At 39.5% G+C, this 16,728-nt stretch overlaps 1 protein-coding gene across 1 annotated transcript in view; it reads left to right on the top strand.

Annotated features, from left to right (window-relative positions):
• The window catches only part of TUBGCP3 (tubulin, gamma complex associated protein 3), a 151,896-nt gene that overhangs the window by 65,869 nt on the left and 69,299 nt on the right, over positions 1-16,728 (top strand). The window contains 3 exon segments of the mRNA XM_006851544.1: positions 428-496; positions 957-1,089; positions 6,333-6,499. Of these exon segments, the coding sequence (XP_006851607.1) occupies positions 428-496; positions 957-1,089; positions 6,333-6,499 (369 nt within the window).

Genomic DNA, 16,728 nt, shown 5'->3' with positions numbered 1-16,728 from the left:
GTCTCTGCCTCCATCTCTGGCATCATTGCTTCTCTGGGCAGGGTCCTGTACTCTGTCTGCTCCCATCAAGGACCTGGACTGCAAAGTCAATCATTCCCCTCCTTTTGCTACAAAATGTCTACCTTTACATTTCCAACCCTCACAGTCAGTCCTGATAGCGATTATTCACTATTAAAGTACATACATTTTTAACTTTATGGAAAACATACAGTATTCTCTTCCTTGCAAAGTTCATGTTTTTTATGCAAATGGATAACATTTTCTTGACATTATTAAAAAGTATATTTAAAACTGCTGGAAGAGGGACAAGTGAGAAAATCAGAATTTTAATATTGCTGAACTATATCTAAATTAATGTACCTGTACACTTACAAATTGTATGTTGGATAATATTGTACTTAAAATAGATTTCTTTCTTTCTGTACAGAGCTTTTGTGTTGCCTTACACCAAGAACTCAAAGAGTACTACAGATTACTCTCAGTTTTACATTCCCAGGTAAATATTTTGTTTCTGTATTGATTTATTCATGGTTTCAAGTATTATTAAAATAGAAGTCATATAGAATATTTTACATTTTTTCATACATCAATTTTAAAAGATAAAATCTTTTGCTAACCTGAGGGGCCTTCAAAAGTTTGTGGAAACATTCCATTATTTCTTTAGTCCCCCTCTTCATGAGCATTTTGAAGTCCAGCTGATACAAGTATATATATGATAAAGTATGTATATCCACAAAGCTTCATTGTACCTTAGAGCCAATTAATCCTTAGTTTTCTGGATTCTTTCTATTATTTAAATAGATCATGGGGAATATGAAAGAACTTTTGTTCTCTCATAGGGGATCTTTTACTTCGTTTTCAAAAGAAAAATCACTTCCCAGTATTTATTTTATATGATGTAAAACATGATGTGATGTATTTGGTTATTTGTTCTTAAACGTATTGTTATTTTTCAGCTACAATTAGAGGATGATCAAGGTGTAAATTTGGGACTTGAGAGTAGCTTAACCCTTCGCCGCCTGCTGGTTTGGACATATGACCCTAAAATAAGACTGAAGACGCTCGCGGCCCTGGTTGATCACTGTCAAGGTCGTTCTTTGTTCCTGTGCCTTCCTGGCTTGCTTGATCTCAAAGTGCTTCTTAGGAAACATCATCTACTTGTTTTTGGACTCCTGGTTTTCACTTTAACAGTCATACATTGTTTGACTAAATACAGATTAATTGATATGAACTTATAGGAAAAATAACCAGTTTCCAGAGTAGTATTTATACTAGTAGAAGCACGGGATCCCATTGAAATGAAGACAGGATGCTGGTTAGTTTTGAAAGATGTTCTGCTTCATCATCCTTGGTGCTACAAATTTTTAAACAGCACCTCCATTTCTCTACTGTTTTTGTCTCTTATAGTATAGCCTAGGGTTTCTTTTATGGGCTGCTAACCCACCAGGTCCTCCTCAGAAACCCTAGACGAGCTGCATCTGAGTCACAACTGACTTGATGGCACTTAACAGCAGGGATTCATTGTTTGCTCCAGTTTCTCCCTAAGGTTATATGTCAATCCAATGCTTACCAGCTGTGCGTAAAATGACCAGGTGTGCTTTTCTGATTTATATTTAAGGAGCACTAGTGGTGCAGTGGAAGCAGCTCTGGGAGTATAGTGGTCACAAGTCGGGCTGCTAACCTGACGGTCAGCAGTTTGCAACTACCAGCCATTCTATGGTTGAAAAATGAGGCTTTCTGCGCCCATAAAGATTTATAGCCTTGGAAATCCTATGCCAGGTGGTTATGAGTCAGAACCAGTGGCACAGTTTGGTGCTGTTGGATAAAGCACTGGACCAAAAGGTCAGTTTGAACCACAAGGTTGGCAGTTCAAACTCACCAGCTGCTCCCTGGAAGCCTACACAGGGTCGCTGTGAGTCGGCACTGACTTGGTGCCACTTAATAACAGCCCCCTCCAGTGGTGTGGTGGAGTCCTGGTGATGCTATAGAGAATGCACTGGACTGCAGGGTCGGTGGTTCAAACTCACCAACCACTCCTCAGAAACCCTACTGTATAGGGTCGCTGTAAGTGGGAACTGACTTGACGCACTTAACAACAACAAAAGTGGTGTAGTAGTTAACATGCTAGGCTGTTAACTGAAAGGTCGGCAGTTCAAAGCCATCAGCGCCTCTGTGAACAAAAGCTGCGGCAGTCTGCTTCTGTAAAGCGCTGTAGCCTTGGAAACCCTATGGGGAAAGGGGGAAATCATGGATGAAGCACTGGGAGCCCTAGAAGAGGTGTAGTGGGCCCTTTCAGGGGTGTGGTGCAGGAGATTGACTGTTTGCCAGGACTGTGGGAAGCGACACACATTCACAGTGGCGTGTTTTTATAGGTAACTGGGACCCATCTTCTAGTGATCAGCTCTGTCGGTCACAGGATTTGGATGCTGGGCAATTTGTACACTGCTCTTGCTTTCTAAGAGGAAGCTCACATTTCTGGCAGGGCGTTGAACTGTGAGTTCTCCGTTCTGGTAATTGTTCTGATGCACCCACATTTTATACTTTCCAGTCTGTTCTGGTTGGTATATTTGCCAGTTACTACTGAACGAATCAGACTGCGAACCTTAAGGTCAACAGTTCAAAACTAACAGCTGTTCTGTAGGAGAAAGATGAGGCTTTCTACACCTGTAAAGATTTACAGCCTTGAAAACCCTGTACAGGGTTGCTATGAGTCAGACTGACTCCACGGTACTTAACAACAACAACCGAACCAGGAAGAACTGGTTCAAATCCATGATGCTAATATTAGTCAGGAACCTCTTTCTATTTTTTTCTTCATCTCTAACACTGGAGTGGAGTACTCATACTATTAGCACTTAGGACTTGTTGTGAAGATTAAATGCAATGTGAAAAGCAAGTAGTATGATACATAGTTGCGAGCTCAGTAAGCATGTGCTACTATCATCTCAGAATACCAGAAAGATTTTTATCTGTTTCTTTATTGACTATGCCAAGGCATTTCGGTAACACATTATAGATGACATTGCAAAGAATAGGAATTCCAGAATACTTCATCGTGTCCATCAGTCCTTTGAACAGAACAAGGGGAGGCTGCGTGGTTTAAAATTAGGGAAAGTGCACGTCAGGGTTGAGTCTTTTTCCTACACTTAATTCAATCTGTATACTGAGCAAATAATTTGAGAAGTTGGATTATATGAAGAAGAATGTGGCATCAGGATTGGAGGAAGACTCATTAACAACCTTTGATATGCAGATGACACAACCTTGCTTGTTGAAAATGAAGAGGACTTGAAATACTTACTGATGAAGATCCAAGACTGCAGCTTTCAATATGGATTGAACCTCAACATAAAAGAAAATGTACATTCTCACAACTGAGCCAATAAGTAATGTAATGATAAATAAAGAAAAGACTGTAGTTGTCAAGGATTTCGTTTTACTGTGATCTGCAATCAGTGGCCATAGAAACAGCAGTCAAGAAATCATGTATTATATCACTCAAAAATGCTGCAAAAGACCTCTTTAAACTTTCACGGGGTGGGCAGTATACAAGACACAGGGCGGTATGTAAGGGCTAAGGTATGTAAGAGATTGCGGTAAATATACACAAGCGTGGAACAAAAGTGTTCTGTGGGTAGATGGACAGACACACAGAATGAACAGGTATGGAAGAAGAGAAGGGTTGGAAAGAGGGTACCTGAGTGTTTCCCTTCGCTGTAAACACAGCGTGGTGGAGCATCCAGCAGCAAAATGAATACTGCTTCCTCCATGTCATCAGACCTCTTCAGGCAGTGAGCAGCTGGGCCTGGGGGCTCAGGACCATAGTGTCGGGGGACGCCATGGTCTGTTGGAAGAACACAGTCCACCAAGACTACGCTCTGCATCGTGCTCTGGTGAGTAGTGTCTGAGATCTTAATAGCTCATAAGCAGCCATCTCTGGTCTCTCCATATGTGAAAGAAAGGAGAATGATGACAACTGAAGATGCTTGGAATCCCCTAGTCCAGTGGAGCAGGTGAACATCAGTCTTCACAAGTCTAAGACTAGAAGGTGCTCAACTACCAGTATCAAGTGCTCTGAAAGGGATTACATTCAAGGTTCCAGGCAGAGTGGAAGACAAGGTGGAATAAAATGAAAGAAAAGGTGGCATTAAAAAAAAAAAAAGAAAAGAAAAAAGACTGCGCTTGCTGGTCAGAAAGACAGTAGAGGAACCCAAGACTATGACCTTCAGCCGCCTTTCAAGTCTAGAAAGGAACTCACCCTGGTGGTCCAATATCAGCTAAGAAGTAGATGGGGCGGGCAGCAACACTAGTAAGGAATGGTGTATCGTTCAAAATGAAAGTGACAGCATTTGTCTATGGACAGGGTTGAGAAGGAAGGGAAGGTGGGTGGACTTTAAATAGACACCATAGAGAGGAAGTGGGATAAGTGTTGTTGCAGGGAGGGGATTGCAATAATTAAGATGAAACATAATCTGTAATTTGTTTGGTGTAAAACGGAGGCTCTTATCTGTAAACCTTCACTCAGTTCTCAATGAAAAGTTAAAATAAAAAGACCTCTTGAAAGTAAAGAGCAAAGATGCCCCTCTGAGGACTGAGGGGTGCTTGAGTGGAGCCATGGTGTTTTCACTGCCTTAAACGTGTGTGAAATCTTGACAATGACTAACGAAGATCAAAGAAAAATTGATACTTCTAAATTATTGTGTTGGCAAAGAATATTGATTGTAAACAGTGAACTTCCAGAAGAATAGACAAATCTGTTTTGGAAGAAGTATAACCGAAATGCTCCTTACAACGGTAAGAATTCTCATGGACTTTGGACATTATCGAGAGAAGCGAGTCCCTGAAGAAGGACCTCACTCTTGGAAAAGTGAAGGGTCAGCAAAAAAGAGGGCGACCCTCAAAGAGATGGAGTGACAGTGGTTCCAGCATTGGTGTTCCGTATAGCAGTGAGAGTAGGGATGGCTCAGAAGGGGATAGTGGGGCATTCTGTTGGACGTAGGGTCACTGTGAGTTGGAACCAACTTGGTGGCACCTAACAATATCAACAACCATCATTTCTACAGGCTGACTCACAGAGACTTGACTGTCACCATTTCGAAGACTAAGTGCAACAGCATGCCTCCATCCATGCCTCCCCATGTCTCCTTGAGCTCGCTCTCAAAAACGAAGCGTCACACATGACAAATCCACACTTGCCATGTTTCCAATCACTGGCGCTCTACCATAGTTGTACTCTTATGAGACTGACTGTCCTCTGAATCCACCATCAGTTTGAATGTCCAGTTCATTACAGAAGTCTCGGTGGTTTTCCGTATCTCAGATCTCTGCCTCTACCTCTGACCCCGTCACGCTTTTAATAATCCTCTAGTTTCTCGGTTTCCAGTTTTACCTACATCCATTTCTGTGTCCACATGCCAGAAGAATTTCACTGAAATGAGATTTTTGTCAATATTTTGCTTAAAATTTAGTATAAAATTGTGAACTCTTAGCATATTGTATGAAACTCTTCATATGCTTATATTTTTATGTATTATTTCTGTCACTCCTGATATTTCATATTGAGTTATCTTACCAGAACATAGAGAACTACTGTTCATTTGTTGTTGTTGTTATTAAGTGCCATCAAGTTGGTTCCAACCCAAGGGTTTTCGAGGAGCAGCTGGTGAGCTTGAACCACCAACTCTGCAGTCCAGTGTATTAATCCACAGCACCACACCACTATTTGTGTAGAACAGTACTTTTCAAACTGTAGGCTGCAACGAGTGGTTTGTGAAATCATCTAGTGAGTAGTGAATTGAGCCCTGCGGTTAATAAAAAAGAAAAGAATATTTTACAATTTTGCTACATAAGCACATTCAAGACAATTATATTTCACCTCTACAAATTAGAAAGGACATGATCTTAAAGAATGCTTCTCTGATGTATATATACTTTTAACTAAGAAACACTATATTTTCATCTCTTTCTTGGAAAGTTGATGCTTTATTTACTACGGGGCAATACTTTCATAACATTATGAAAGTATATATTGAATCCTCTCTTGTGCAGTGAGTCAGTTGTTTTGATACTAAACAGCTCTTTAGCAGTAATGAACCAGATAGTGACTTGCTCAGTTAGAATCTTTAGCGACAGTTAGAATCTTTAATTTCTTCCATTGAAATCTATTACCTACTTACTCCTGCTGCTAGGTTAAAAAAAAAATGGTATTAGCTATCAAGCAAAACACTTCATCTTGATTATGTTCTCAGCTTTGATTAATATTAAGTTATTGTTTTATGTTGTAAGTTTACATTTGTATAATTTTCATCTCTTATTTTTCCCCTTTCCCATAGGACGGAAAGGTGGAGAACTAGCATCAGCTGTCCACGCTTATACAAAAACAGGAGACCCCTACATGAGGTCTTTGGTACAGAATATTCTTAGCTTGGTATCACATCCCATTCTGACTTTTCTTTACCGGTGGATATATGATGGAGAGCTAGAGGACACGTACCATGAAGTAAGTCATCGCACTGTACAGATGTTTTAGATTTGATTGAAAAAGCTTGGGAACTTCAATAAGTCCTTTTTTACTTTTCAGTTCTTGCTTTAGCTCTTAACAGTAATACTATCACCCTTCTGTAAATGACATCCACTTTCCCACAGTGCTTTGAAAGCCCTATGACCTCAGTTTTAATAGTAAGAAGTTAAGGCTCAGCAAGCTCAAATCACTGGTGCAAATTGGAGACAAAGCAAGGACTAGGCGTGCTTGGTGTTAGTAGGATGCTCTTCAGTAAAGTATAATGTAGTACGTGGTTTTACATACTTTTAAAACGCGCTTGAATTAACTATGTTGCTAGAAATTTTAAAGAAACTAGCTAGTTATTTGTGTGTATGTTTACGTACCAAAATACTGTCAGATGTGCTTTATAACATGTGCTTCTAAAAATCCCATGTTGTATGATCTTTATGCTAAATCACACAGTCAAAACCGTATAAAGTTTATGACAAAATGTGGGGTTGAGGCATCATACTCCAAAACCTTGGCAGTGACATTAAAATGTAGAAAGATAGGAACCTAATAAAAGTGGTAGCGAGGATTAGCATAGGTTAAAATATTAAGAAACACATAAATCCTAAAATAAATCGTGGCACTTTGCCTTGAACAAGCCGAATGCTTATGGAAATGACCTTTGGAAGTGCTGCAGCTTGTGAGTTATTGTGAAGTGGTCAAAAGACAGTTATTTGGAATTGGAGCAAAAGGTGTAACGGCAGATGTGGTTGGATGGATAACACATGTGATGACTGAGGTTGCTGGTGGGCTCTGAGCTTTCTATCTGGGGCGGGGCTGGGTCTGTTCCTAAGCACTCAGCACCTTGGTTCAGCTGGGTACAGTTCCTACAGTCCCCCAGTGTGTTTCGTAGGTGAACTCACACATAAGCTAGCATGAAATTGATGTGAAGCGCGTAGCGTTTCCTTATATGTTTACTGTTGTAATATAAATGTTTTAAAAACAAGCATTGAGCTGAGCTGTGTATAGTACTACTTTGTTGTGTGCGCCTTTGAAGCACGTAAGTGACATCACCATTTATTTATCAGACTTCAAGTATGAGTCAGTTTGCACGATTACTTTATAAACTTTGTACTGCTTTCCATGACAGTGCATTTAGGAGTCAAGAGCTCTCTTGGTGTGGCAGGCTAAGCTCAAGGTCGGTGATTTAAACCCGCCAGCTGCTCCACAAAAGACAGATGAAGCTGTTTACTCCCATAAAGATCGACAGTCTCAGAAACCGTACAGAGCAGCTCTGCTGTGTCCCACAGGGTCTCTGTGAGGCAGAGTTGGTGCCATGGCAGTGGGTTTGGGCTCTGGGTTTATATATAGGTTTACCTTATTAATATATGATATTTCACTATATGGGCATACTTTTTTTATTTACCTACTTTTAAAACAAAATATTTTTTTAAGTTTTTATTGTGAATTGAGTGAAAGTTTACAGGGCAGATCATCAGTTTTACATTCAACAAAACATGCACCGTGTTTCATTACAATGATTATAATCCCCTCCATGTACCATCAGTTCACAGTATTTCTCTCTATTCACTTTAACTCTTTTTTTTTATACAGGCATATATAATAATTTACACCACCAAAGGGCACATTCTGCAAGTCTGCCTCCTGGCCAACAGCTCTTAGTCCCTCTATTCCCATGAATCTAGAGTCCTCAGCTGCTCTCTCTCTCCATGTCCCATTTCTGCCTCCATTTATGGTGTCGCTACTTTTCTGGATAAGGTCTCACATTCTGCTTGTGCTCATCTCCCTTGATGGTCCTAGGGTCCTCTGTTTCTGGACTGGAAGATTAATTATTCCCCTGTTTTGATAGAAAACTTCTGCCTTTACAATTGTGACAGTCGCAATTAGTCATGATACTAACAGTTACTCCCTATGGAATCTTAAGAATCTGATCCCCATCTCTTTTCACCAGACTTATCTAGACAAGATGAAAACTGTTCATTGGGATTTTCTTTCTTCCCCCGACACACTCTTAAATTAAACTCCCTTGTAAGCTTGTAAGCTGGTCACTTTGTGCCTTTTTGCTCCCTCATTTTAGGTAACCAATGTCTAAGTTGCCCGTCTTTACCTACCCTTTTATTAATGGAAAATTAATTTCTATTTACATTTTAACATTAAAATGAGCATCATTTTTATGTGCTTTCTTACCTATATTCCTGTACAGATTTAAGAGTTTCTGTAGATACTGGGAAGGGGCGTTAATGGGTCATGTGGAATGCATATATAAATATTAATACTGCCAGCTTGTACTCTAGAATGGTTATACTAGTTTAGTCTCTACCCTTGCCAGCACATATACGATCTAATTTTTATTAAATTGTTTTTAATCTAGTGTATAAATTATGTTCGATGGTTATTTTTACTACTTTAAAAAATTGCTTGTACATAGACTTTACCTCTTTTTTTTGTGTGTGTATGGATTTGTATGTCTCTTAAAATTTGGATCATTGGATGACTTTATATATGTAGATACCTTGTGTCTGTGATTGCAATTTTTTTCATTTAATTGTTCTCATAACAGTTTGATTGGGCATAATTTTAGGTTTTATAGAAGAGCAGTAAGATTAGTGCAAAGAATTACAGTATAGCCTTGCTCAGAATTCCCCAAATGTTGTAATTTTGCTGCATTTATTACATACTAAGTATACTGGTGGAGGCATGGTGACTCTGTAGGATAAGCATTGGATTGCAAACCACAAGGTCGGCAGTTTGAGCCTACCAACTAATCTCTGGGAGAAAGTTGAACCTTTATGCTCCTGTAAGGATTTAAAGCAACAGGTTTTTATGAGTTGGTGTGGACTTAGCAGCACTTTACAGCAACAGCAAGATGTCGTCCTCGTGTTCCCGTAGATGCTGGAGTCATGTTTTCTATTCCTTTGTCAATATTGATTGATAACTGGTGAACAAGTCCTTTTGTTCTTTTCAGATTTCCATGCTGAGTTTTCCCATCTATACTTACTTATAAATTCAGAATCAGTTTTATGTTTTATGTTTCCTATGTTCATTTTAAGGAGCTCTGGTAGTGTAGTGGTTACGAGTCAGGCTGCTAATCTCAAGGTGAGCAGTTCGAAACTACCAGCTGTTCCACGGGAAAAAGATGAGGCTTCTGCTCCCGTAAAGAAACCGTGTACAGCATCGCTATCAGTGAGAACTCAACTCCGCGGCAAACCTCCACCGCCACCCGCAGCCATGTTAATTTTGGAGTCCTGGTATGGTGCTGTGGGTTAATGCGCTGGACTGCAAAGTCTGTTTGAGCTGTAAGGTCAGTGGTTCTAGCTTACCAGCTGGTCCTTAGAAACCCTATCCAGGGTCAGTACAGGTTGGACCCGACTTGATGGCACTTAACAACACCACCAGTGGCCATATTGCTTTTTTTTTTTTTAATTTTCCTGACTTAAGAATTGAAAGCTTTGAAAAGTAATATGGGGTCATTTTGTTGACGGTGTACCTGTAAGTCTTTCAAAGCTTCTTTAAAAGTTTCCCCCCCCCCCCCCAAATGTCAAAGTCAACAGTAAACTAGTTTCTGTCTTTAAACCAGTCCTCTCCAACTAAGAGATGGAATCTTGCACTTCTTCCAGGCTCTGCCCTGCTTAGTACTTATCCTCTGTATTTTTTGTTTAGATGTAGATTATTTTACTATTTTTAATATTTTACATACAGTTTTTAAAAATTGCCTGTTTTAAGATTTTTTTCAAGTTTTCTTGGTTTTATATTTCTGTGTTTAACTGGTGTTATTACGTAGCACCAGACCCATGAAGACTTCTGTGTGCTGAGTTGTACATGTGGAAAAGAGTACAAACCGCAGGTGCATCACTTCACGATTTAGTACACACTGAGCTGACACTCAGGTCAGGAAAGAGCGCACTGCTGACTCGTGTCATGCATCCCACCAATCCTGATTCCTGCCCTTCCTCCCACGTCAGACACTAGTGTTGTTAGTGTCATTGGTTCTGGCTTGTGGCGACCCTGTGTAGGGTCTCTGAGGAGTGATTGGTAGGTTTGAACAGCTGACCTAGTGGTTAACAGATCCTGTAGCGCCATTCCACACCACGTAACCATAATTTGTCTTTTGAAGTTACATGTAAATGAAATCACCAAGTTTGTATATGTTAGAATTTATTTGCATGCCATCTCTAGGGAAGAATACTTTAATACATCATAGTTAACTGTGAATTTATAGTTTTATGAACAATTTCTGGAAAGTGCCGCAAACAGTTGTTTTTAAAGTAGAATTATTAAAATTTAGTTGCTTAACATTTAATAGAAAAATTAAATGCTTGTACTATTATTTTTATTATAACTTTTATGGTAAGGAAACATAGGTAATATTTTTCTTTTGATAGGGTTAAACTTGTCATTTTTAGTGCCTGTGAGATCTATTATTCTCTAATTACAGGATAAAGTATATTTTGGGAGCTGTTTAAAAACCTGTGCAATTAATTATTTAGAATGCTTATTAAATCTCCTGACTGTTATCACAATAAGTCAAATTATCTGAGTTTTATAAATTTGTCATTTAGTGTTTAAAAGAGTCTTAAGTGATCTTGTGGTTGAGAAAATGAAAAATAATTGTTCCTTTTCTGGATGTGGGTATTTGCTTTTTATATTGCTAAATTTTCTGTACAGTCAGCTGTGTGTAGCTTTGTAGATTTATGAGAAACAGCTTGACCTTGTTTGAAGTGTGGAATAGCATCACAAAAAGCAGTTTGGCCTTTGTTCTTCGTTGTTTTGGACCAGACCAACAGCTTAGGTTCAACACAGGGTCTGAGCGGAACAAGTGGGCCCACTGGGGAGCCTGACGCTGTAGCCTCCAGAGGCATGATGTGATGTATTGTGAGGACAGGGAGGACAGTAAGAGACTGCACTCCTGAGACTCACAGGAGCTTCCTGCTCTGTGACCATGTGGGGGACAGGGTAGTGGATTCCTTTTAGGAATAGAGAAGCACTGTGTTGGGACCTCTCCCAGAACCCATCCTATGTATACATCTCTTCACTTGTATCTTTTTCAGTTGTAATGGATCTGTGGCTCTAAGTATAGTGGGTTTTGTGTGAATTCTGTGAGTCATTCCAGTCAATTAATGAGCCCACAGGAGCAGTGAGATGCCAGCAGGGGCTGGCATCTGCCTCTTTGACGGTTTGAAGGAGGAAGGTATTCTAACTTGTGAGCCCTGACCCAGCTCTGGTGGCTAGGGTCAGAGAGAGTGTGGTGTCTGGGCAGCTGATGAGACGCGAGAGTGGAGAAGGGGAAGTAAGGCCTGGACCCCTTCCCACACTTTGGGAAGTGAGTTCATGCTGGACTTTACCACAAGTGAGCAGGGCAGGTGAGTTCGTGTGCCTTCTAAAGCACAAGGCAAAGTTCTGGACTAATGCAGAGGCCCTCTGAGAGCTGACACTCCATGGTGACTCCCTTGGTTTTTGGGTCTCACTACTTTTTACCAAAAATACTATATTTTATCTTGTCCTCCACGCACCAACTGTTAATTATAATATTAATCTGGGTGGATTTAGTTTTTTTAATGGCTGCTGGTCAGTTGATTTGATGAACCTCATTTTCCTTAGAGTTTGGGATGGGAATTTTTCTTGGACCCTTGTATTATTGGGGCATGTATTTTTTTTTTTTTTTTTTACTAATTTAAACAAAATTTTTTCCCCTGGAAATGATATAGTTGTTATATCCTCACAAGCATGCTTTAAAAGAGTCCTGGTGTGGTGCTGTAGGATAAGCAGTGGACTACAAGGTAGATTTGAACCACAGGGTTATTGGTTCAAACTCACTATCTGCACCTCAGAAACCCTATATAGGGTCGTTGAGTTGGAACCAACTCAGTGGCATGTAACAACAACAACAAATTCTTCATTGATCCTCTGCTTTATATATTATTCAGGCTTAAAAATTTTTTTTTTTTTTAGTTTTAAATATGAGGTTTCTTTTTTTTTTTTTAAAAAGGTTTTTATTGTGGATTGTTTCATAACAATTATTATAATCCCCACCATGTACCATCAGTAAACAGTATTTCTCTCTATTCACTTTAGCTGTTTTTTAAAAACAAACAAAAACCAAACCACTCAGGCATACATAATAATTTTCTCCATCAAAGGGCACATTTCTGCCAGTCTGCCTCCTGTCCACCAGTCGCTCCCCATCTCTGCTTTCATCTCTGGCATTGCTGATAAGGTCCCACATTCTGCTTGTGCTCTTCTCCTTTGATAGTCCTAGGGTTCTCTGTTTTCTGGATTGTAAGATTAACTACTCACCTGTTTTTGTTATAAAACTTCTACCTGTACAACTTTGACATTCGCAATTAGTCATGATAACAGTTACTCACTCTTGAATCATCAGAATCTTATCCCCACCTCTTTTCATCAGACCCATCTAGATAAGATGCAAACTATTTAGTGGGGACTCTTTCTTCCCCCTATTCTCTTAAACTAAACTCCCTCTTGAAATCTTGTAAGCCAGTCACTTCGTGCTTTTATCGCCCACTCATTTTAGGTAGCCAATGCCTAAGTTGCCCGTCCCTATCTTCCCTGTGTACCGAGGGGATAGCATTGATACTTGATGTGAAGACTGCGTCCCTCTCTGTTGGTATTTAGAGTAACTACCTGAGTATAGGTCAGATTCATCAAATTGAAGCAATTTACCCTTATTTCCTTTATCAAAAAAAAAAAAAACAAAAAACATTTTTTTTTTCCCAATCTTCCTCTAGTAGAGTTCTTTGCTTCTATTCCCTCTGTTTAGGGGGGTGTGGGCTGGGGGGATGTACACCAAAACATTCAGGAATCTATCATCATTTAAACAACCAAAGGACACTTTCTGCAAGCCTGCCCCCTGGCTGCCAGCACACAGCCTTTCTCTTCCCATGAGTCTAGAGTCCTCAGCTGTTCTCTCTGACCTCATCTCTGCCTCCATCTCTGGTGTCACTGCTTCTCTGGATAAGTCCTGAGTTTTTTGTGGCTCAATTGTTCAATCAATAGCTGGACTAACAGTGCTGCGTCAGTGATCTATAACATGCATAAACTTTCACACAGTCTTAGATCCACTCTTTTTCTTGTAACGGGTCATTGAGTTGGTTTCAACTCATAGCAACCGTATATCGGGATTTTGAGGAGCAGCTGGTGAGTTTGAACTGCCAATCTTGCAATTCAACCACCCTTATGGTCCAGGGCATTACTCTGCAGCACTACACCAGGGCTCCATGGAGCCACTCTGAAGTACCCAATAATGCAACCTAGGTTTTCTTATTTTCTTTTCTGTTTCCTGGAGCCGAGATATCTAAGCCAGGGTGAATGAATATGTTGGTATGTTACCTCTCCAAAAATTCCAGTAAATTTTGGAAAAAAAAAAAAGGATTACAGCTAAGAAAATCCCATAGAGCAGTCTTCCTTTGTAGCACATGGGGTCACCATCAGTGAGGTAATTGACAGCAACACTGCTATCTAGAAAACCCATATCACTGCTTTTTGTAGATAGCTTGGCTCTAACCTCTTTAAACTCAGTGAGGTAAACAAAGTCTGCCCATCTGTTCAAGTTAACACTGATAGCTCAGTGTCAAGTTCTTGTTCATTGTTTTGTTTCTATAATGTAAAGTTGCAGAAACATAAAGAAGAGAGGGAAAATTTAAAATAAAACTCTTGCTTTCAAAATTAGAAAATTATTAGACTTGTTTTAAATGCTTAAGCACTCTAATAAACAACAGGCAAACTACTGCCATCCAGTCGAGTGTAACCCCTAGTGAGGCTGTGTCTTGACAGGAGCAGGAAGCCTTGTCTTTGTCCGGGGGAGTAGTTGTCAGGTTCCAAGTCCTGACTCTTCAGTGCCACCAAGACTCCTTCAAGACTCCAATGTTGGTGTCATTAAGTGCCATAGAGTTGGTTCCAACTCATAGCAACCCTGTATAGGGTTTCCGAGGAGCAGCTAGTGGTTTTGAACTGCCAACCTTGAGGTTAGTAGTCCAGTGCTTGTCCTACAGCACCATACCAGGATTCCGAACTCTGCAGTATTGTTGTGATGTGCTTTCTAGTAGATTCTGACTCAGAGCAACCCTGTATATTTTATGGGAGCAGAAATCTCCATCTTTCTCCTGCAGAGTGGCTGGTGTGTTCCAACCACTGATCTTCTGGCTCGCAGTCCAGTGTTTATTCTATGGAGCCTCGCATAGTACCTTAAAAACTACGTGTTTGAGTTGGAAGGTCATTAAACTCCTGGTGTGGTGCTGTGAGTTTATGTGCTGGACTGAAAGGTTGGTTTGAACTGCAAGGTTGAGCTCACCAGCCACTTCTTAGAAACCCTTAGACAGGGTCATTTAGAGTCACAACTGACTCGATGGCACTTAACTGCAACATCAGCAAATTGTATATAATAACGCTGTGTCCTCTTTTTGGAATATCTCTGGACTTATTCAGCATTCTTACTATTTTGTACTTCTGTATTTGCGCTCCAGTCCTGTTGTGGTACTGTGTAATATAAGCACTGTAGGCTCAGTGCTTCATACCCACCAACCACTCCTGAGAAACACTATACACGGTTACTATGAATTGGAACAGACGTGATAGCTCTTAACAGCAGCAACAACTTATTTTTGCTGATAATTAATTGAAATTTGAAAGTTTGCCATTTGAAAATACCATCGCTTTTTGGCATTTATGCTAATTCTTATATACATTGTAATTAATTTGTTTACGTTGTAAATAGTCTTTTATCATACAAATAAACTGACCAAATTCACCCATTCCTCTTGTTCAAATGTCATTTTATTCTCTCAGGGTGTGGCCTTAGGAGAAATCTCTCCTTAGTCCTTGCTTGTATGATTGACAAGTTGAAGTTGGGATCTTTTATGGTCTGTATTAATGGATCTGATTCTTAGAAACGAAGTTGCTTGCTAAGAAAATTACCCTCTTTATTTCTGTTTTTAGTAGGGAGGCCTTGGCATTTGCCCAACATTTAATGAGAAATCATGGCACAATTATGGTTTTTCTCTTTTCTCCCTCAATTCTTTCTGTGTTTGACATAATGGTGAAATTAAAGAACCTTGAGTGGAAAAATGCATCAATAAAATAAAAGCATATTGTAATTATATTCTGACCTTGATTTTTTTATCCCCCTTCTATAGCTATATATTTTTCACAGGATTAATTATAATCTAAAATGTATCTCTGCCTCTTTGTGTTTGCTACTAGATATTTGCTAGTACACTAATTGCTTGCTACTTTGCCCTTAGATGAATTAATGCTTTTGTAACTTACAAAATGACTGAATTGTTTGAATTTTTTCCTTTTTTTAATTAAATTTTCTTATTGTCCAAATTGATAAAAATCCAACTTCACTCCAAATATCAGGATAAATTAGTGGGTTATCTGTAAAAGCTAGGTCTTGTGTTTAAGTGATGAGCAGATAAATATAATTTATATGCAGTTAATATAATATGTCGAATGGGAAAATAGACTATTCATGGTGGGCTTAATGAAGTTTTAAATTTGTTATCTGGTTTATATAAGTGTATGTTAAAATGATAGTCTCATTATAGTAGTTTTATTTCTCAACATAGTTATTAATTATAATGGTAGTTAGAAAAGAAATAGAAATCAAAAAGTCTAAAATGTAAGTATCAAGTGATGTTTTAATAATTTAAATTGAAATCTAAAGCTAAGAAATTGTAGTTGAAAACAGCTGTAGGAAGCTCTTCCCTGTGGTAATCAAAGGTTTAGCATTTATTCGTATGCCTATTTTGAAGGAGATTGGCTGTACGTAACTGATAGCACACTGGGGGGGAAAGAACGGGACTGCAGAGTTGCTTTGAATTGTAAGGTTGGCGGTTCTAGTTCACAAGCTGCTCCTTGGAAACCCTACGCGGAATTGTTATTGGGTCGCAAGAACAAGACATTATAAGGGAGTCCTGGTATGGTTCTGTGGCTTAATGCGCTGGACTGCAAAGTTAGTTGGAACCACAAACTCAGTGGTTCAAGCTCTGCTCTTTGGAAACCCTGTACAAGGTCACTATAGGTCAGAACCGACTTGACGGCACTTAACAACAACAAGAAGCCACTGATCTCAAGTCCCGGAGTGACACTGTAGGATAAGCACTGGACCGCAAGATCAGTTTGAACTGTAAGGTTGGCAGTTCAAACCCACCAGCCATTCTTTGGAAACCTGATACATACAGGATTGCTGTGAGTTGCAA

This window comes from Chrysochloris asiatica, unplaced genomic scaffold (genome assembly GCF_000296735.1).
Source record: "Chrysochloris asiatica unplaced genomic scaffold, ChrAsi1.0 scaffold00029, whole genome shotgun sequence".
Lineage (NCBI taxonomy): Eukaryota > Metazoa > Chordata > Mammalia > Afrosoricida > Chrysochloridae > Chrysochloris > Chrysochloris asiatica.
Note: the sequence above shows the minus strand (reverse complement) of the source record. Positions and strands in the feature narration are given on the sequence as shown.